The 23,049-nt window shown below is 39.0% G+C and overlaps 2 protein-coding genes across 4 annotated transcripts in view; one reads left to right on the top strand and one right to left on the bottom strand.

Moving 5' to 3' along the window:
• Positions 1 to 7,926: 7,926 nt before the first annotated feature.
• On the top strand, positions 7,927 to 11,215 carry ss18l2 (ss18, like 2). The gene is made up of 3 exons (XM_084124683.1): positions 7,927 to 9,009; positions 10,471 to 10,547; positions 10,626 to 11,215. Exons 1-3 carry the CDS (start codon positions 8,941 to 8,943, stop codon positions 10,735 to 10,737), a joined length of 258 nt encoding a protein of 85 aa, XP_083980809.1. The 5' UTR covers positions 7,927 to 8,940; the 3' UTR covers positions 10,738 to 11,215.
• Positions 11,216 to 12,835: 1,620 nt separating this feature from the next.
• The window catches only part of garre1 (granule associated Rac and RHOG effector 1), a 40,076-nt gene continuing 29,862 nt past the window's right edge, over positions 12,836 to 23,049 (bottom strand). For all 3 annotated transcript variants that reach the window (XM_084124906.1, XM_084124907.1, XM_084124905.1), the window contains exons 8-14: positions 22,178 to 22,275; positions 21,245 to 21,370; positions 19,572 to 20,545; positions 18,383 to 18,551; positions 17,431 to 17,568; positions 17,257 to 17,335; positions 12,836 to 14,756 (exon numbers count right to left, since the gene is read on the bottom strand). In XM_084124906.1, the coding sequence (XP_083981032.1) occupies positions 14,418 to 14,756; positions 17,257 to 17,335; positions 17,431 to 17,568; positions 18,383 to 18,551; positions 19,572 to 20,545; positions 21,245 to 21,370; positions 22,178 to 22,275 (1,923 nt within the window). In that variant the 3' untranslated portion in view covers positions 12,836 to 14,417. The remainder of the gene's footprint in view (positions 14,757 to 17,256; positions 17,336 to 17,430; positions 17,569 to 18,382; positions 18,552 to 19,571; positions 20,546 to 21,244; positions 21,371 to 22,177; positions 22,276 to 23,049) is intronic.

The raw sequence follows: 23,049 nt of genomic DNA, 5'->3' as shown, positions 1-23,049 counted from the left end.
TCAGTTTATCACTCTCACTTTTCCTCTTCCGACTCTACTCCGACAAAACCTTGGACTTCTTACGTTTCGCTGCTGCTTCAGCCATGACGAAAACAGACGTACGAAAACAAACGCGCTGGTTGGCCACATTTGAGGAAGTGGTGGGCAAAGTGACGTATGCCGTAAAGCAGTCGAATTTTGTAGTTCTTTTTGAGCGCTGGTTACTACCCGCACCCCGAAGTTACATAGTGCCAGTAAAAGCGATACAGACCCCGTCAGGCTCTGGCAGACGTCTCATTCAACCTATTGTAAGTCGATGTACTATCACAAGGGTCTTGGAAATATATTATGAAGGTTGAAAAGTTACATGTTGTTACTTTAAGTTTCGAGCGTCGATTTAATGATGTTATTTCGCAGTATATCCCCCTACTGGACACATCAGGAACAACAGGGGCGTAAAACTGCCTGGGACGTATATCTACCGGCTCCAGGTCTGCAGCCTCCGATTGGAATTTAAAAATTTAAAAAAAATTGTATCCGATTAGAATCTGATATAAAATGATGTCCACTCTGTATCGCAACTTAAGATCGATCTGTGTGTCCATGTAGCTCTTTCATTTTCCGGAATATCTGCATTGTTTTTTATGGCAATGACGTTGCGTTGATGGAGGGGTTTGCATTTGCAATAGAGATGCTGTCTTATTTAAATTTTACAACATGCAAATGTGTAGCCGCCGCGCTGGACTCCTGCGTCTTGAGCTGCAGAACTGTAGGAGGCTGGTATGCACAGCTTTTTTTCCGCGCTCTTGTCTCCGCCGGTTTCAAAATATGTTTCAAAAATAATAATTGTCTGCTCGTCCGGTACTTTGCAACAACACAGCCTTGTTTCGGCAGTGACTTTCAGCATGTTTCCTATAACGTCTGATGTTGACATTTTACGTGGCGTGAGAAAGTCACATAAACCACATGAAATCCGATCAGACTGAAGCGGATTTCCTGATATGTGATTTGAATAGGATTTTAAACCACATATGGATATAGCTTGAAACGGATTTCATGTAATTTTTTGCTGTTCACGTTAGCTAATTCTGATCAGATTTTAATTGGATATGAACAAAAATCGGATTTGGACTGACAATCTGAACATAGCCTATGTCGGGATAAGAAATAGAAGGAAGAATTGTCGGGTCGTCAGTCCACGACTTATGCTTTCTGTACACCTAAAGACTTTGAAAAGATTTAGAAAAGACTTTATAAGATTATCAGCTCACATCTAAAGACTTGGGTTCACAGTTTTTAGTCTCACACTAAAGATTTTACAAACACTGAATACCTGGACGAGGAGTTGTGTTGCATGCTCAGTAAGGAAAGGCCTGATCTTCCTGATGTTGTAGGCTACAGTGCAAACCTGCATGATCGAGCTGTCTTCGAGCTGTCTTTTGAAATGTGATCGTTTGAAATGTGATCGTTACGTATTTCTGAAGGAGGGACTTCATAGAACAAGGAAGTCATCAGCCCGCTCTTAGGACAGTGAAAGCAGCGGTATACAGATAAGTAAATTGTGTGAAAAATACTGTGTTTTTTTACACGCGAAACATGAACACATGTTATATTGCACACTGTAAACACAATCAAAGCTTCAAAAACACACGAAAAACGGGACCTTTAATGCGCATGTGAACGCCATCAGTGTTTCTCACAGGTTCGCGTTTAAAGTCTGTGTAGAGAGAATGGTGTCGTCTTAGCGGCCCCTAATTTAATAACAAATGATCGTTGCGACAGAAGCGAATCAATCAAAACTAACTTTAGCTGGAAAATAACTTTAACTTTATTAAAGAACCGCTATAAAGCCAAAACAATCTCTGTTACCTTAAATTATACGTTTATCTCTCTAAAGCTGCTTTGAAACAATCTACATTGTTAAAAGCGCTATATAAATGAAGATGACTTGACTTGACTTGACTTGAAGTCTTGCAGGCTGCAGACAGATTCTATTGGCTGTAGTGGACATGCACCATTACATTTAGAAATGGACTAGCTTTGTTTCCATATGAACCCCTCTTCTCAGGGAACCGAGGTTACGTTAGGTAACCGGTGACGTTCCCTTTCGAGTTGGTCTCTCGACACTGCATCACCGAAGGTGGCGCTCTCGGGATCTAAAATCCCGCCGTAAACTCACTGCCAGCAGTCATGTCGTGATTGTCTCCAGACTGCATTAACAGCCGTCATTCAGCACCCCAGGCACATGGATAGGCGACGGCACTATCGCCTAGCAACGTTCATCCCGGGACATGAGACATCCATAGCGCGAGGCTGAGCACCGCACCGTCACAGTGTTTATGGTTAATGGTGAAGGTCGTGCCAAAGCCTAGAACTGATGTCCACTGCAGCGGCGATGCCGGTGCTGTCATGAACATGATACAAGCGTGGTAAACACTGTGCAGATGAAACACAAAGGCAGCAGTAGCACTGGTGCCGTCAGTCATATACAGGCGCGGATTAATGCACAGGCTTGCGTTGGCTGCAGCCTAGGGGCCCCACGTGTGCAGGGTACCCAGGTTGGCCAGACTATTTTTTTTTATTATTTTAAATTTACATCAGCACAAACAAAAAGAAACCCATAAGAAACATTAAAATAATAATAAGCAGGTGATTGGATAGATGTGACATTTAGGTCACATCTGTCCAATCAGCTGCTGGTCAAATCATGTCAATCATTTTCATTTACGTCACTGCTAGGCGGCATAGCAGCGAAATGTCCGAAAGAAAGTACTATAGTGTGAAGCACAAAAATGGAAAATACAAAGGTTAAAAAACAATGTGACCAAGATATACTGAAAAAATCCCTAAATTGACTGGATACTCCAAGGTAGGGGTGTGCTATATCACGAATTTGATCGTGGACGATTAAAATGTCTCCACGATCTGCTTTGTAGAAATATCGTAGTATTGTCCTACAGTGCATTCTATCAGTTCAGTAATGGTGCCTCCGAGATAATTTGATTCATTCATTTGATTCTATTTGAGAGAAAATCAGATGCGTGTCTGTATGCGTGCAGATCTTAAAGTGACAGCAGCTTATTAGTAAACATGCTGTCGCCTGTCCTTAAAGGGTTAATTGGTTCACCCAATCATGTTGAAAAATTTAAATCACCCCATGATTTACTCACCCTCAAGTAGGGCTGCACGATAATGGTTAAAATGATAATCACGATTATTTTGCTCAAAATTATAATCGTGATAATTAATCACGATTATTCTCATTTGAGAAACTACAGAGAAAGAGAAGAGACAGTTAATGGTTTTGCACGAGTATTTGCGCAAAATCCGCGTAGATTTGGTGTACACGAATTTCCCCAGCAAAGTCAGTAAACATAATAACATGCCAAATTGGCCAGTGATTTGACAGCGATACCCGCCAAAGTTCATTTTTAGCCGCATTTGGCGGGTTGACGGGTGTTAATTTCAAACCATCAGACTTCATTTAACCAACTACAACTTCCTCAGACAGCAAGTCAATACAAATGGCATGATTTAACGTTAGATGGGCGTGATGCGCGTCTTCACATTAGATCTTCTAAACGACACATTTCGGTTGAAAATGAGACAAAGTAGGCTACAGATCCAGATCGCTCAGCAAATTCGTACTACAAAGAAAAATAGTCTACTTGTTGATACACACTGAAAACGGTCAGTGGCTGTCGTTTTCAACTTATTCACATCATGAAAACTGGTAAAAACTTCAACTTCAAAAAATAAAACAGCGAAACAGATTTAGTCACACAACGGCACAAGTGACTTGTGAAGAAACAGACTAGCTGTGTAACAATTTCATGCAAACAGAATATCGCTGTGGAGATCAGTGCTTTTTCCGCAGTGTAGAGCGCGCGCGCAGGGTTGCCAGGTTGCACCGATTAAGTAAAACACGGGGCATAAAATGTAAGAGAAATACTCTGTTTGGGTAATTTGGGAGATTTAAGCTATTCAGATCTGGCAACCACAAACATCAGTGCTAGTGGGGACTTGTTTACAATGCAATATAATGCGAATGTCTAATAAAAAAGCGTTTTCAGGATAAAAAACGAGCGGGCAAATATCGCGACGATTTTTTTAAAATTAATCGAGACAGGCAGATATCGTTATCGCGATTAAAATACGATTAATCGTGCAGCCCTACCCTCAAGCCATCCTAGGTGTATATGACATTCTTCTTTCTGACGAATACAATCGGAGTTGTATTAAAAAATGTCCTGGATCTTCCAAGCTTTGTAATGGCAGTGAATGGTTGTTTCTGTTTTGAAGTCCATCAAAGTGCATCCATCCATGATAAAAGTAATCCACACGGCTCTGGGGGGATTTAAATATCCATATTTAAAACTTTATCAACTAAAATAACTAGCTTCCGGGTTCCGGCAGACGGCCATATGCATCGATTTACAGTGGAAGAGTGACCCTTGACATGATGCGACATAATGACAAACGCGGAAGTGCAGAGGATAGAGCAAAACAAAACACCAGTCAGGAATTAGAAGTCTAAAATAACAATTTTTAAAGAGAAATGTCGGAGGAGCTTGAGTTTGTTGCCCAGCGCTGTTTGTTTGAACCGCGAGACGCGTCTAAACTTACGATACTCCTACAATCTACGTCATACATGCGTCACGAGTTACTCTTGTGGCGTGAGAGTCGACTTGCGTAGTATGCGTTCATATGCTGAAAACTAGTACATACACATACATATGTATGAGTGCTGGGAATTTTGTCATCCGTACATGTCAGACCGCTGCACTGAGGCAGGGTGCTATTTATTTTGTGTGATTTTAAAGCTACAATATGTAAGATATTTGTAATAAAATATCCAAAAATCACTTGCACAGTGTGAGATATTTCCTGCAGTTGTCTACTTACAATATCCCAAAAGTTCCCAAAGATTGTTAATTTCAGAGAAATTCCAATTTTAAATAATGGCTCGTCCCTGTTCACTTGTCGCCTGTCAATGATGTAATATCTGCGTTATCCCTGGTTTCCGCTCGTTCTGCCATAGTAACCATGGCGACAGACGTGGACAACTGCGTTACATCTAGCGGCGCGCTCACGCTGTTGTTGTTTCTTATGGACAAATATTATGGACCATGGCAGGCAGACTCTGGGACAAAAGGAAAACTAAAACGAGGATCAATATCGGTGTGGCGTCTTCGAGATGCCGAGAGCTAGCGTCCATGACAAACTTCGACTTGACAGAGACGCCACTCTTGCATGTACTTTATTAGACAGCTGAGCAAATGTACATAAAACTAATCAATGTAATATAGCTCAATATGATGAAATGTTAGAGTATGATCAGTATGTTATTCTAATGTTGACCAAGCTCACTGCTAGCCTGGTCCTACCAGACTCTCATACATTTCATTTGTACAGGCCACTCTCCATTGACAAGCGTAAACTTCCTTGAAGGCGGGTACTCTGTTGAAGTTTAAAACTGTTGGATCTGCCCAGAGCCACTCTGGATCGCTAACATTTGGTTGTGACGTAATCCCACAACAGCGCACTACCTCAACCTCATCGTTCTCAGCCACTCCCTCTGTTCGCTGATTGGACCGCCAAAAATTTGGCCAGAGAAAACCCAAGAATATAAGAATATAACGCAAACCCAAACGGAGTACTGACGGAAAATGAAAATGGAGCGAAAGTACGTAGGAGGGCGGAGCCAGGCTAGCTCACTGCTAGTCACATACAGACAAACTAACACATAAAATAACATTATAACTTTAACACACTCAAATGCAGTTTAGTGTGATAGTGTAGACCAAGTGAAACAGCGCTGCGTTACCTCACAAGTTTAAAGTCGCCATGAATCAAATTTTACAATTCGTATTTTTATATGTAATATTGTAGTGTTTTTACAAATGATTTTTCTGTGTACTTTATTAATTTTTAAAAATTCATGTGCCCTTATATTCTTTAATCAAATATGTTATCCTTCCCTCCCCCCTTGAAACGACTTCTCTTCTCTTCCTGTCATGTGCTATGGCGCAAGGGCGTGGCAACTCCCCTCAAACCGTTAGTCTGCTATGAGCGAGAGATGGAGAGGAGGAGCGCTAAAGTAAAACCCTGGCCTCTGTTCAATATTCCGTTTCACTTGGAAATACGTCACAACACTGGAGAAAAGTCGTTTGTAACTTCCAGTTCATGGCGACTTTAATACGTCTAATAAACTGACCTGTGAGTATTATTTCAGCACTTGTGGGTAACGTTAGTTCGGTAGGATTAAATGTACTTATTCCTTCCTCACATGTGGCGCTGATATCTGTCTCTCATTAGCAATCGTGCCCTGCTTCATACCACAGATCCATCAGTATGACGACAAGATCCATAATTCTGCTTATGCATCATCAACATGCGCCTTTGTTACTGTAAGAGGTTAGTGACCCCTAGTGGCGAAAACAATTACATATTGTAGCTTTAAGTATTTAATTTAATATTGTCGTTTTGTAATTAAATTTTTTTTATATAAAAGAAGATACTGTTTATCTAAAGTTAGCTTGGGTTTGCTACTGTTACAATTTAAAACTGTAGAAGGGTAAAAACATGCCAGACACACACTGATGTAAGCAACACAGCTACAACTAATAACATTGATAATGGGTGTGTTTTGTAGTCTGCGAATAATCAAGTATTGACAAGTATTGACGACCATATTGGTGGCACCATGGGCCCAAAAATAAAATTCTGCTTAGGGCCCCATAAAGGCTTGGGCCGGCCATGCTGAGAGCCAGGGGACCTATCTGTGATGTCATATCATGGTGGTTAACCCTAACCCAGGTGAAAAAAAAGTATACTTGAATGCACTAAAAAAAAAAAATACAACCAAGTACATTTTGTAGTAGGCTACATTCTTATTTTTTTGTGCTAATTAAAAATTATATAAAATTGTAAATTGTATTATTATTATTATTATTATTATTAAGTTATACACTATAAATACACTAATTAAAAGTATATTTATACTTCAGTAGTACTTCAGTGCTCTTGAAAAAGTATACTAAATACCACTAATACTTAAATTGATTTGTAGTGCATTGAAATAAAGTACACTACCGCAAAAATATAGAGGAGCTTTATCACTGTATTTCTTAAAGGTGTGCTTTGAATGCTCTAAAAATAAGCTCAATCTAGACTTTTATATAGTAAATTTAAGTTAAATTGACTTATTAAAAATATATTAATAATTGATGCTACTAGTTATAAGTACATTTTGCCAACTGTGGTGCTTAAGTACACTAATATAAATGCCCTGATTAGCACTAACACTTAAATTGATTTTAACTGTAGTCAAAGTAAACCAAAAATACATTTATATTTGTATACCTGTGCTGCATAGTTTTATCTTCAAATTGTGTTGTTTTAGGGCACTTGGCACTTGTGTGTTCCCCCCTCCACAATAAGGTCTATTTGGACTTGTGTGGTGTGTGAAGGGATTGTAATTGTACGTCACAATTTTTTTTTTAACAAACTTTCTTCAAAATATCTTCCTTTGTTTTCAACAGAACAACGGAATTTATACAGGTTTGGAACAACCTGAGGGTGAGTAAATTATAACTCTCATGGTTCAAACAAACCGCGCTGGGTTTCTCAAACTCAGGCTCCTCCGACATTTCTCTTAAATTATGTAAATCCTGTTTCAGAGACAGTTGCAGAGCTTAAGAAATATGATGTCAGTTTACATGTTGTAGGCCATCTTAGCATTTTTATTCTATTAAATTAGGCTATTTTAACTTGATGACAAAAGAGAAGCAAAGCTCTATGCAATACATACATATGTATAGTATATTTTGTATCAACTTGGTGAGCTTGTTTTACATTTGTTCTCGGTATGATGATGATCTATTGCATATTGACTAAACTGCAGTGATTTGCAAGAGAAAAAGCGTCAGTGCTGCAGAATGACCCGCAGGAGGACCTTATACTGTATATGGTCAGGACTTGCGCAGTTATCACATTGGTGGATGGGCTGGGCTGGACTGGACGAGAGATGGCAGAAGGAAGTGACGGTTCAGGAAGTGAGTCAGGAGAGATGGATGTAGGTGGCGGGAGTTATGGAAATTGGAATACAGCAGGTAGGACAAATAAACGCAAAAAGAGCGTAAAATCAGATGGGTGTGATAGTGACGGGAGAGGAAATGTAACAGAAAGGAAGAGAGAGGATTTCAACATAATAGTAAAACTTGCGCAAGAGGGGGCTTCATTCGGCGATTGGAATCCAATACAGCTAACTAAATCCATAAGTAAAGAAATCGGGGAGGTAAGGAGTGCTAAAATATTGCGAGATGGATCATTAATAATTATATGTAAGGATGGAGAACAACAAGGAAAAGCAATTAAAATTAGTAAAATAAATGGCAAGAAAGTGCATTGTTCTCTGATGAATGACAGAAAATGGGTCAGAGGAGTAATTACAGGGATTCCGGTAAATGTAACAGCAGAGGATATAAAAGGAAATGTAACAAATGCAAAAGTGAGTGAAGCCAGACGTCTTAAAGCAAACAGAAATGGGATTAGAAGTGATAGTCTTTCTGTACTAGTCACATTTGATGAGAAAAGACTCCCGGAAAAGATTCTTATTGGATATATGTGTTATGAAGTGAGGCCCTATGTTCCCCCACCTCTTAGATGTTTTAAATGTCAGAGGTTCGGACATGTAGCATCCGTGTGCAAGGGAAATTAAACACAAGAAGAAGAAGAAGAAGAAGAAGAATGACCCGCAGGGGTCAGTAATGAACCGAGTCACTAAAAGATCCGAACACCACAGAAGAAGCGGGTCGCCCTGATGGAGACTGTTGTTGGTCACATAATAAAATGTTGATATTCATCGATTTCTGGAGCGGTTTTCATCTACAGAAGCACTTTGAGCTGAATATATCCGTGTGAGGCGCATCGGTGCTTTGAGTTTTCGAGCCCGTGAAAATGTCTGTTGTTTTTGTTCCCAAACGGCAGCGTGGAAAAGCGCAAATCAACCAGGAGACAATTCAAAGAGTGAGTAAACATTTGAACTCAGTGCTTAATTCGTGTACACACATTCACAGTTCGGTTATTTATGGGAGAAACGACCGCTTTAGTTTCTATAAACGACCTCAGCCATATATGTTTTCAGGACTCACGGAAATGACGGACCCGTACTGACAACTAACGTTAGTTACGTCATTTATGTGGGTCTCGTATGTGTTGTTGTGTGTTTTTGGTAACTTACGGAGATGCAGATATTAGAGAAATTCAATATAAAGATTGTTGATCCAGTCAGTCTCTTTCATTCATCGGAGCTGCTCTCGTTAGTTGTCCGTTGTGCGCGTTTACGCAAGTTTAAAAACATGTTCGTTAAGAAATTTAAAACGCTGAATTCGCGCCACTTCTGTTGCTGCAGTGTGAACGCGAGAGTTCGAGAGTCGCACCTGTTATTAAATAAGTGTGAACGCTGCCGATGTAACATTTACTGATCAAAATTCCAAAGCGACTAAACTCAATAGGTTTCAAACTATGGTATTGAAATCCCTAGTTTTGATTTTGTTCTCTAAGAAACTGCAATTAAATTAGTTAAGTTAGACAAGGACTTTTTACTGTTGAGAAAAAACACTGCATTTGTAATAGGAAAATGGAAAATACAAACAGGTACACAAAAGCCTTAATCAGTAAGGCAGATCATATAATGTGTTATTTTAAATTGAGTTGAAGAGATTTTACATTATGGGAAAATTAACATTAAAGAATCTAGACAGTGTTGATGAGAAATTTGTTCTTGTGAATAAAATGAAATTTGCAATGCAAAAGACAAATAAAGAAATATATCTTTCAGTGAAAAGTTTATCACATATTATATTTATTAAAAAAAAGAGAGAGATAGGTACAACCTAAAATGAAGGTTTGTTCACTCAAAAATGAGAATTATCCCATAATTTACTCACCCTCTCAAGCCATCCTAGGTGTATATGACTTTCTTCGCTCAATCGAACACTATCAGAGTTATATTTAAAAATATCCTGACTTTTCCAAGCTTTATAATGGCAGTGAATGGTACCTGAGATTTTGAAGCTCAAAAAAGCACATCTAGCCACCATAAAAGTAATCCATTCGAGGGGTTAATAAAGGCCTTCTGAAGAAAAGCCATGCGTTTTTATAAGAAAAATATCCATATTTATAACTTTATAATGAACTATAATCACTGGCTTCCGGTAACGACCATATGCGAGTCTAGTTCCGGCGGGAGAGTGACCTCTGACCTGACGAATGATGTAGGATTTAGGAGTAGCATAAGCCAAGTAATTCATGATCAGTGTTTTGCTTTACTTTATCTGCGCTTCTGTGTTCATGAGGTTCAGAAAGATGTTTGAAATGGTCATGAACTAAATTACCTTTCTGGTGCAGACCTATAAGTGTATAATATGTAAAGTTTATAAGTGTTTCCTGAAGTTAGGCTACTAACTGATTGCCACTGTTTTGCAGCTGCTGGATGAGAACGATCAGCTGGTGAGATGCATCACAGAGTATCTGCAGAAGGGCCGAGCCACCGAGTGTGTTCAGTACGTGTGTTTCATGCGTCTGTTCTCTTCATATGCTTTAGTGCTTTTAATGAAGTATGTACTTCATCTGCTTCACAGATACCAGCAGATTTTGCACCGGAACATCGTGTATTTGGGAACCATAGCTGATGCCGGCGCAGAGATCGTGCCGGAGGAGACGCAGACTTCTGCAAACGACTCAGTCAGTTAGATGTTCAGGTTACAGGAATATTGTAAATGCATTATAATAAATGTATCATTAACTAATGTATTGCTCAACAGCTCAGTTGTTTATGTACATTTGAATATGAGTAAATACAAGTGATGAATGTGCCAATTTTAGGCACCAAATGTTATTGCGAAAATGTTTTCCCACCTGGTTGTTTGGTTATTTATATATATTTTTTAATCAGAATCCTTAAGGAAACAGAATCCCATTGGCCGAAAGGAATCCCAGATGGCTTTGCTGGGGAACACTGTTTTTATGTACATAATTTCATAATATTTATACTTTAATACTATGTATAATGAATATATGAAATGCCATAAATAAAATACCATGTTTAAATCCATTATGGACAAAATGCAAATCAGACTCCTTTTAAATCCACGTCATTGAAGTACTTCTGGTGTTGTTGCATTGGCCTTCTGACTTTTAACTGCAATAAAGAAAATTGAGAACATGAATTAAAGCTACACTGTGTAGGATTTACTCCCATCTAGCGGTGAAATTGTTTATGACTACCAACTGAATATTACCAGAGAATGTCTAATAAGGGGAGAACTTCCACTCTCAGTAAACTTCTGGCTTCTGAACTGGTTGCAGTTCCACTCTGGCTCCACATGAGGGCGCTCACAGGACAAGTGCAGAATGAATGGAGGTCTATGGAGCTATACCCCTCAAAATCCACTTTTCTCAGGATTAAATTTTTTGTCTAGTAATTTGAATATTGTATTCGAAAGGAGATGCAAAGAAATTACACACTTCTGCTGGGTGTTAGATTTTTTAGAGTCACTTATTTGCTTTAAAAAGTCTTTTAAAGTGTCGATGACGTCATACGCATCGTACGACCAGAGATACTGTTTTACGGCAATCCTTCAGTCACTTTGGTGCTTTCACGCTCTGCACTTTCTTTTCTCTCGAGGCATCGACAACACAGCTGACACAGGTAAACACACAACACAGCTGACACAGGCATACACACAACACAGCTGACACAGGTAAACACACAACACAGCTGACACAGGCAAACACACAACACAGCTGACACAGGTAAACACACGTGCTAGAAGAGTTTTTGTTTTGTTTGTTTCTGGTCCCGCTTCGGATGTCACGATGCCATCAAGCGGTATCTCTGGTCGTAATCAGTCCTTCACTGACCAATCAGCGTTCATTAGCAGAATGTTAGTGTGTTATGGGCAACAACAACTCAACCTGTAAGAAATCGAAAGGACATAAGTATTCGTTCATTCAACTTTCGACCTATAACCCATGTTGAACTTGCAAAACCTACAATCGAGGGCGATCGCCCCCAGTGGAATTCTGGTGGAACTACAACCAAAATTCAGTACAATAGGAGTGGCCAGGCTCTCTGTAGACGGGCTCTGATATTACTTTCCAGCCCCTCCCATTCCGAGGGCGTTTTAACTCCTACGGTGGCCGTATTATTTCAAATCTGCCGGCAGTCACGAGTAATCTCCCCCTCACACTCGTCACGGTGTCACTGAGTGTTAAAACACGAAAGGCAAAGCTTGAATTTCCAGGTATGTCCCTCTTTGGCTAATGTATTTTCAAGATGGAGGCACAACATGGCTTCCACCATTCGAGCGACTCGCTCATATGTATTCTAAATGGCAGATTCTACACTTACGAGAATTCTTGATTTGGTACAAGTAATTACACATTAATGAGCACATATACTTTTAAAAAGAACAAAGTGTTTTTTGCTAAGAATCAACTTTAAAAATTACACAGTGTCGCTTTAACAAATGTTACGGAGATATGAAATGTGAAAGCTCAGTTCGTATGCAAAATGAGTCAAAGACGAAATGAAAGCAGATGTTATGTTATATATTTATTTTTTGCATTGCTGGTACACTTGGAAATAATCAGTTGCCAGCTCTAGTGAACAATAAGCAACATAAGCCAAGCAGTCGCCCATCATATCTTCTGTCAGGGCAACATCATTTCTTTCTTTTTTTTCTCTTTTTTTTTTTAAACTTCTTTTAATTTTTTTTGAAGCCACTAGTAAACCATTTTGACACAGCTGAGAAATGTTGAGCGTTACAGTCCAAGGTCATTGAAGATGTTTTATCTTTTTAAAAAAAAAAAGAAGAAAAAAGCCGAAACAGTTTGGGAGAAAAACACGGACGAAGCAACGAACCTACATTTTTGATTGTGCAAAGCACAGAACTATAAAAAGATATATTTATATACAGCAAACGATTCTCTGTAAACATGGTAAGTATGTTAGTTTTCAGAAAACATGGTCATATCATAAATACAGGCAACATTGGCATCGGCAAACGTCACGAAATGAACATTCTGGGCTTTTAAGATGCAGCCCGAAACCACAGAAACCAACGGAATCTGGGCTCAAAAATAACCCAAAAAAATAAATCCATCCCAATCCGACCAGAACCATTTATTAGTGTTTATAATGGCGTATTTGGTAACCTCTGTAGAAAGAAGGTACAGTTAAACTCTGTAGGAAAGGAAGAAAAAAAAAATGTGCTTCACATCTTGGGAAAATAACGTTTTACTTATTTTTATTATTAAGCCTATATTATGCTAACTTATAGAGTAATGGTATAATGTGTAAGAAAATACAAAAATAAGATTAATACTGTCAATATTTGTACAAGAAATATATTGTATTTGAAAGGAATAAAATGTTATATTCATGAGAAGTGTTAGTGTCGTTCTGAAGGAAAGCCAATGGGAAAACAAACGCGATGAAGAAGGGATGAAGACCATACAGAAGGGTTTGTGTTTTTCATAAAAGGATTTTTTTCTTCTCTCTCTCTCTCTTTCTAGATATAACTACTACTACGCTCCCAAACAACGTTTCTTTTTTTAAGTTCAAGCACCATTTCCCCCCTCTAAACAATACTTTGGTTAGAGAAAATATCTGCAAGTGCTATTCAAAACAACATGGCACAAAGTTACTTACTGCTAACATCCTTTTTTTTTTTTCTTCTTTTTTCTTTTTAAATCTGTCAGACGTTGAAAAAGTAGTGTATTTCTTTCAAATTACACCTCTGCTATGATTATTATATTTCTGCCGAGCCTGCTCAAAGCCTCTTCATAAAAAGTAAATTATTTATAGTTCTTTTTTGTGTCTTTTTTTCCGAGTCATTTACAAGCTATGGAACAGTAGCTGAGAGCTGCGGTCTGGGTCGTCCCACATGACATTTGGCAGTTACAGCTATTTTAACACAGTATCGTTATATGGGACGTCCGGTAAGCGAACCAGGACCCCGGATCTTCGTAATGCGGCTGCAATAGTGCGCTGTGAGTGAGCACGCTGGCCATGCATATCGGAAAAGTCGTGTGTAAACTCGAAGCCGAACGAATCGAGATCGAAGCGGCTGCCAGTGAAATGGTCCGACTAGCTGCTGTTTGTTAACATGAATCATGCATCGTTCGGACAGCGTGGAAGGCAGTTACGTTTCTGTTTGGGGACACGCATCTGTGTACAAAAAGGTTATTAACCACTATGTTAAATGCAAATTTCCCTATAAAAACACTTCTAGTTCACAAGGTTGGACTCTAGACCAGGTTTACGGCACACTTCACCACAAGATGAACAATCCCAGCTGGGTTTCTACGATGAAGCCGTGTTGGGATTATAAAACCCTGGGTTCGACCTCTCCCAGCACGGGTCCAGCTCAGTACTGGTGTAGGTATGAGGGTCGATGCTCGGGTTTGAGCGGGAAGGTTTTGAAGCCTTTGCTCAGGATCTTGTGCTGGGAAACCTGTTGCTGCTGTTGCTGTTGTTGTTGCTGCTGTTGTTGTGGTGTGAACGGGAAGCCAGAAGAGATCCCGGAGGATGGAGGGCAGTCATTGGCTGTCGACCACACCGGAGACTGCAGCATTTGCATGGAGTCGCCCCATTGGCTGGAGGGGATGGTCATCTGGTAGAGGGAAGAGCTGGGATTGGGCATGGTGTTGGTGTGCGAGGAGTGCTGCCACGGGGCTTTAGGAGGCCATGTTTTAGTTTTGCTGTCCTGTAACACACACAGCACAACACACATATGGAGCAAAACTATGAAAGTGTGCCGAAGGGCCAATGATAGATATTCATGTTCAAGAAGATGAACGATTAAATCGCATCCAAAATAATAGTGTGTGTTTACATAATATATATATATATATATATATATATATATATATATATATATACACATACACACACACATAGGCTGTGAAACGATTGATTGTGATTAATCACATCCTAAATAAAAGTTTGTGTTCACATAATATATGTGTGTACTGTGCATAATTGTTTTGTATATATAAATACACACACATGCAGGTATATTATAAATATAAATATTCGTTATATAAATAACACATTTTTCTTAAATATATACATGCATGTGTGTGTGTATTTATATATACAAAATAATTATGCAAATTCAAATCATATCTTAACCCTCTGATGGTCTTCGTTTAGCAGTCACACTGGGGGCCTTCCCGGTCATAAATGACCGGACACCTAAAAATGAAACTTCCTCCATCCCAGTAAAAACCAATGCAATTTATTTTTGTTCTATAATATTTATTCTTTTTAATTTAGAATTTTGAGACAATTTGATTGAACTTATTAATATTTATGCAATATTTATAGTCCATTTTTTGACATTGAAAATAATGATTTTTTTTTTTTTTTTTGATTTAAAAAAAAAAAAAATTCTATGCAGTATTTTCGGGTAAAATAGAGACTAGGCTTTCAGAAAAAAAATAAAATAATAAAAAATTCATCAATTTATTAATCATAAAATTAAATAAAACATGATATTGCATGGGTTTACCACTAGATGCCTGTATAGCTCTAAATGGAGATGTTTGTGAATTCTAGTTGTTTTTGGACCAAATTACTTACTTTTAAGATGTGGATTGAATGTATTTTTTTTGAAATTCTCAAATAATACTTTTTGCCAAGGTTTATAACATTTTATTAATTATTATTTTAATAATTTTAATAATTATTATATTAATTATATATACATATATTAATTATAATTATTAGTTATGTTATGTTTTTCACTCTTGATGTTTTAGAGCTTCACCCCTTCATTGCTGAGCATTTTTTTTCTGCATCGTGGCTGATTTGTAGAGAATTTTTGTGTTTTTGTCAATTTCCCATTCATTTCCTATGGGGGTAATTTTGACCGAAGACCAAAATCATAACTAATTTTTTTACGACCACTTAGCATGCTCGGATCATGAACTCAATTTTTTTGTGTGTTCACATACCTAATGCCAGAAAAGTCACCAAGTTTCGTAACATTCCGATGAAGCTGTGATTTTTAAAAATTCAAAACAGATTTTTGTAATCTGAATTTATTGGTGTGTATGTGTATAAACGTGTGTTTGTATGTGTGTGTGTGTGGGTGGGTGTGAATTTTTTGCACTCTTGATGTTGTAGAGTGTCACCCCTTTACTGCGGTGTACTTTTTTTTAGAATCGTGTCCGATTTGTAGATTGTACAGACAAAAATTCAGAGAATTTTTGTGTTTTTGTAAATTTCCCATTCATTTCCTATGGGTCGGTCATTTTTGACCGAAGACCACGAGTGTGACTATTTTTTTTACGACCACTTAGCATGCTCGGATCATGACCTCAATTTTTTTTTGTATTCACATACCTAATGCCAGAAAAGTCACCAAGTTTCATAACCTTCCGATGAAGCTGTGATTTTTAAAATTTCAAAACAGAAAATTATTCGGTCAGAAATGACCGAGGACCATCAGAGGGTTAAGAGTCCTTTCTGTGAACTTCCTGGCATCCTGCATGTTACGCCACACTGAATTTGACGTGACATCATTTGTCAGAAATTATGTTTATCTGGCTAAGTCAAAAATATAGCATATTACTACTAATTTGGGGAAAAAAATGTGCACTCGTGCAAAAAACTCCACTCCACCCCATTATTTGTCAGCAGCCATATCACCCTGTAGCCCAAGACTGGTTCCCCACTGAAGCTAAGCAGGGCTGAGCCTGGTTAGTACTTGGATGGGAGATCTCCTGAGAAAACCAAGTTGCTGCTGGAAGAGGTGTTAGTGAGGCCAGCAGGGGGCGCTCTCCCTGTGGACTGTGTGGGACCTAACGCCCCAGTGTAGTGATCGGGACCGTATACTGTCAAAGAGCACGTCCTTCGGATGAGACGTTAAACCGAGGTCCTGACTCTCTGTGGTAATTAAAAATCCCAGGATGTCCTTCGGAAAAAGAGTGGGGTGTAACCCCGGCATCCTGGCCAAATTTGCCCCTTGGCCTCTGTCTATCATGGCCTCCTAATCATCCCCATATACTGATTGGCTTCATCACTGTCTTTTCTCCACCAATAAGCTGGTGTGGTGGGCGTTCAGGCGCAATATGGCTGCCATCGCATCATCCAGGTGGATGCTGCACATTGGTGGTGGTGGTGGTGGTGGAGAAAAGCACCTACTGTGAAACTCCATCTCATATTATTATGGAATAAACATGTGTGTGTTTGATTTCTACCTGGTTACTGTCGTCACTGGTGTGGTGCAGTGGAGGAGAGGGCAGAGTACACACTTCCTGTTCACCACAGCTGTGTTTCCTACAAAACACACTCAACATGAGCAACACACTCATCTCAAACACATGAATCATTTCCGATAAAAGTTTCTGACGAACAAATCAAATGTTTGCTACCGTCTTTGTTTGACAGCCGCCACCAGGTCCGGCCCAGAGAACATGGAGAACAGACTGTCCCCATTGGCCGAGGAGGTCTCGTCACTCGAACTGGCTGAATCCCCCTGATTGGCTGACCAGCCACTGTTGACCGCCTCCCTGCTCAAATACAAACATCTTTATTACACGGCTCTGTGGAATACGTGATTCTGATTGGTCAATCGCACCATCCAGCGGTATATTATTCCCAGATAACAACCTCTGAGAACAGAAACACAGGCTCATCCGGGTCACTGAGGTCAGCAGCACTAGAAACGTTTTTTCTTTGTGGAAGTTTTGCATTTAGTGAGCTAATAAAATATTAACACAGTCTAATCAATATTTTGTGTACAGATATTTAACTATGCCATCCAGTATCATGGACTCGCTCTCTCTTGTTTCATACAAACGCAGTGGCGGCCATTTTGTGACTATTGTTTTGTACACTGTTGGATTATGAGATACACAAACAGGTACGATTTTAAAACGGTTAAATCTGAAATCAATATCTATTATCTCCATAATTATTTATGTGGCGAAATTCTGTGTAATAAGTGGTATGACTGTATACTGTATCTCTTAAATGTCCGTCTAGTTTGAACTTGCCGCGCTGCAACGGCTCTCTCCGCGGAAGCTCTGCGATTAAAGACCTAATAAAATATTTCAACCAATATTTCGTGTCTAATTATATACTGTAGCCGTGTAATGAGCGGTATAATGTACATCCAGCCGGGTGTTATCTCAGAATAAACCCCTTCAGGCTGATGAAGACCCCTCCGCTTCGTGTCGGGGGTTTATTCTGAGAGAACAACCGGCTGGATGTACATTATCCCTTACATATCAACATCCAAAACTATTAACGTCAATGTTTCCACTACAGGACACCTGAAATAACTCATGGCGAGCACCATGTGACTGGTCATGTGTCACTCACCCCTCGCTGTAGTATTCAGGGTGTGCCCAGCCCCTGTGCTGCTGCTCCTCGGGGTGGGGCCAGTTACTGCGGGGGTTGCTGGGACGGCGGACATGTTGAGCCTGGCGTTTCTGCTGCATGGCCTGATTGACCCCGGCAACATAACGAGCAAACTCTGGATCCGAGCCCACTGACCGAGACGAGACAGAGAGATGTGTGGGGTTAGTCCTGCTCTTTGTTTAAACTGTCCAGCACAGCAGAAACACATAATAGAGTCCAACACACTCACACACACTTAGTCACTCTCTCTACACACACACACACACACACTTAGTCACTCTGTCTACACACACACACACTTAGTCACTCTCTCTACACACACACACACTCCACTCGCAATGAGAAAACAATTAAATTATTACATATGACAATTATTGCATGCTACTTGCATTCAAATAAATTCTAAATTCATTGCACTGTCAATTTTATGCATCTTTCATTCTTTGATGCAATTAATTATAAAGTAAAAGACTGCAATAAAAAAAGTAGTAATAGTACAATAATATTGATTTTAAAAAATGGCAGATAAAAATATGCACATTATGGAAATGTGACAATGAATTTGTGTGTATATATATATATATATATATATATATATATATATGTAAATAATATTAAGTGTGTGTGCATGCAATGCATATATATATATATATATATATATATATATATATATATATATATATATATATATATATATATATATATATATATATATATATATACAGTATTATATGCACGCGTGTGTGTGTATGTGTATATATATGCACATACATATATACATATGCATACATACATATAATTTTTTTTTTTAATCAAATGTAATATTATACTAACTATATTTATACAAATACATGCATACTAAATAACTAAATATTTAAATAAAATGTTTTTGAACATGTCTTTGAAAATGACCAAAGTAAAAGCTAGGAATTAGAAAAAAATCTGATTTGTTGTTGTTTTATCATATAGCAATGTTTGTCATCATACATTTTAATGTATCTGTTCAGCATAGCTTTAACTAAAAAACTCTTTAGTCAAAGTAAGTTAAAATTATACATACATAATTAGATCAGAACAGTCATTCTCTACCATGCAGCGGAGTTTTGCTCAACCAATGAAAGTCAACCACTACAAACACATCTCTGCTCACCTGCAGGGTCAAAGGGCATGGAGTCTCCCAGCACCCCAAACAGACTCTGCTCGCTCTGGTCTCGGTTGGGCCAGGTGTTGTTTCGCGGTCCCTGCGGGGGCTTGTGTCCGAGCATCTCCGACATGACGCTGTCCATGTATGTGCTGACCAGCCCGAGACTGTAGAGGTCAGAGCTGAGGTCGGGCAGACCCGGAGTGGGCCACTGCGTCAAGGGCCCGATCGGTGACAGGCCTCCCAACGGACCCTGGGGCCACTTACTGGGAGCTCTGGGCTGCTGGGAAGAAATCTGTGGAGAAACTGGGGCTTGCTGTTGCTGAGGCTGACCAATCGGCTGCAAGAGATGCTGGTAGAACGGCAGGGTCGGTTGCGACTGCGTTTGTGTTTGCGTTTGCTGTTGTTTTGGTGTTGAAGGAAGTTGCTGCTGCTGTTGTTGTTGTTGTTGTGTCTGTTGCTGTAAGGTTTGCGCTAACGTCTGCACGGCGTTATGAGACACTTGCGAGGTTGGCGGTTTCAAGTCGGACGCATTTGTCGACGCAACCGAGTTCCTTCTCTTCACCAACGGAGACGCCTGCTGGGATTTTCCCATGTTGAACCCTGATAGGAAGTCGATGACGTCTTGCATCTCCTGGTCGGTGGGAAGGTTCATGCCCTGCTCGTCTGCACCGTTGGTGATGTGTGTGTGGCTCGGGTCGGGGGTGCAGGGCATGCTGCTCATCTGGAGGATGCTGTGCAGGCGTGCGGTCTTGTCGTCGGAGTTGGTGCTGCTCCGAGACGGGGTGTTTGGGATGGAGTAACTGCCGCCCGCGCTGGAGTTGGACGAGGTTTTCTTGGTGAAGCGTGAGGTGAGTTTGGAGATGGTTTTGGGGAGGCCGCTGGAGGATTTGGTGCTGTTCCCGGGGGGGAGATCGACGGGGCCGCCGTAATCAGTCGTGTCCCGTTGAAGCTGGATCTGAATGGTGGGCAAAGTCTGTTCCCTGCACACACACACATAAGCAGAGAATTACAACCTCTCTCTTAATCAGTGTTAATTTAGTGTCATTGAGATTAATATTATGATTGTTATATTGTCCATTTTCAATTTAGTTTAAGTTATTCTGTTGTTTTTGTCATTTTTTTGTCTCTATATAGTTTTTGTCTCTATATAGTTTTTCTAATAGTTTACTAAAATGTATATACATGCATACATTTAGTAGAAAAGTATATATATTATAAATACATAAGTATGTATAATTTTCTACTAAATACATGTATATACATTTTAGTAGAATATTTTGCACACACAAAAAGAAAATGTTTAATTTTCAGTGATTTGTTGAGTTTGTCATTTTTATTAGTTTGTAATTTTTATTTTATTAGTAAAAAATAAAACATTTATATTTATATATATATATATATATTTATTTATTTATTTATATGTATATGTATATATGTATATGTATATGTATATGTATTTGTATATATATATATATATATATATATATATATATATATATATATATATATATATATATATATATATATATATATATATGGTTTGTATTGATATATATTAACTATATAAAAAATATAGTTAAACATATCCTTATCGTGATCTAATGAAAAATGTCAGATTCCTGTTTTGATTCAGCACTGAGTGAGTGTGTGATCGCAGCTCTAAAGCGTTTGCCACTGACTTGCGCTCCTTCCAGCGGTGGAGGTCGAACACAGCCGTGTAAAGCACATCCACCAGGCCGAGGGTCTTCTCCGGATCCAGACTGCGCTGCAGCAGAGACATCGTGGCTGGATCCTCCTTCAGACACCTGACAGACAAAACAGAACAGAAGATTACACTTAGAAGTCTTTTATTTATTTTTATTTTACTTTATGTTATGCCATATCCTCAGCAAAGGCTAAACTTTGAGAAATTAAATTAAAACAGACAATTATTTAGCAAAAATGTAACAATATTTTTCTTGCAAAAATAATCAAATATAGCAATTATATAATTCCTTTAACTTTTATATTTGATAGAAAAGATTATTGTAGCTAAATTGACCCAGTTTAACAGGGGTTAAAGGTCTTGCCACTGCCAGCATTTTTTCACGGGCCTCAGAATATTTGTTGTTTGAATATCTGAACATGCAATATATCAGAAGAAAGAACAGAGCCTTTGTTTTTAAACAATAAAGTTATTTCTTATCAACTCTTGAATGTGGGTAAGTTTCATAAAAAAGCTACATTTTAAACAAAGAGCTGAGAAAAATCTAGTTTTTTTTCTTTTCAAAGACTACAACGTGCATAAGGCTTTTATCGTTCGCTTCTGCTCCTTTTTTTGCCTGTTTTGATGCAGAGATTCAGTTCTCTTTCAGAATTTTTGTAATAGCGCCCTCTACCGTATAACAGTGAAATCACAGAAAAAGCTGGCAAGTTCAGTCAATGGCGGTGAAAGAGTTAAGAGCATCATGTTTCATTTTATTCATACAACATTAGCCATCCCAACTTTGAGTAAATGCAGTAAAGCAGCTTGAACTCTAGCAAACTAGAGGATGTGGATCTACAATTACTTTCAGTGATACTGAGATTTAATAAACTAGTGCTATAATACTTTACCCTATACAGTTACTCACCATGTGGAGGGAACCTGGATCACAACTTTAGATCCTTCAAGACAGATCTGAGGGGCGTAGGCTTCCTTGTTCTCGATCTGAGCCGTGTCCACCACAACCTGCACAAACACATCATCATCATCAGGTTTAATAACTGTACACACTGTAATGAAGCTCTGCCAGTGAATGAATCATTCATGTTACCCGTCCTGTGGTCATAAATCATTTCTGTCAAACAAACAACACTTGGACACTCGAGAGCCCCAGTGAACCGACTTTTCATCACTGTCAGAAAGCCGTTTCCACCAGAAAACACAAATGAAATATTTCCCACAGTTCTTGAAAAGAGGCCGTGAAGTTTGAAACAGGGAGTGTGTTTCCTATCAAACAGGAAGTGGGCTATTGTTATTAATAGCGCAGGTGTATCCTCAATGTGACTCAAATGATGGGGACTCTACACACACACGCCCAAAGGTCACGGTCACTCTGACCACACACACAACAAGGACAGAAACGGCGTCATGGAAACGGCTTTATGATTTTTCATAAATCATTTTCCTGCAGCCGGTGGCCTTTTCCAAAACCTTGAGTTCAGACCCTCATTCTTCCGTGTGAACGTTGCGGACAATGAACCAATAAAACTATGCTGGTGAATATCGGTTGAAAGTTTCCAGGCTTCTGTTACGAACACGTCTCAGGAGGGATTAGTTACTGCTCACATTTGTGAGGTTTATGAAATCAAATCTAATAAATTTGATAATTCATAGTTGTCTTTGAGGCACTTGGTATCATATACACACACATGACGTGTCCAGTCTACTACAGAGGTGTCACACTCTCACGCACACACTCTCACACATATACACTCACACACGTTCTCACACATATACACT

This window comes from Abramis brama (assembly GCF_963993115.1).
Source record: "Abramis brama genome assembly, chromosome: 9".
Taxonomy (NCBI): domain Eukaryota; kingdom Metazoa; phylum Chordata; class Actinopteri; order Cypriniformes; family Leuciscidae; genus Abramis; species Abramis brama.
The sequence above is the reverse complement of the archived record's forward strand: the minus strand, read 5'-3'. Positions and strand labels throughout refer to the sequence as shown.

Excerpts from the sequence above, each read along its gene's own strand:
- ss18l2 (XM_084124683.1), top strand. The coding sequence starts at position 8,941 with ATGTCTGTTGTTTTTGTTCCCAAACGGCAGCGTGGAAAAGCGCAAATC. Across the intron at positions 9,010-10,470 it reads ACCAGGAGACAATTCAAAGA|CTGCTGGATGAGAACGATCA; the intron begins GTGAGTAAACAT and ends ACTGTTTTGCAG. Across the intron at positions 10,548-10,625 it reads CGAGCCACCGAGTGTGTTCA|ATACCAGCAGATTTTGCACC; the intron begins GTACGTGTGTTT and ends TCTGCTTCACAG.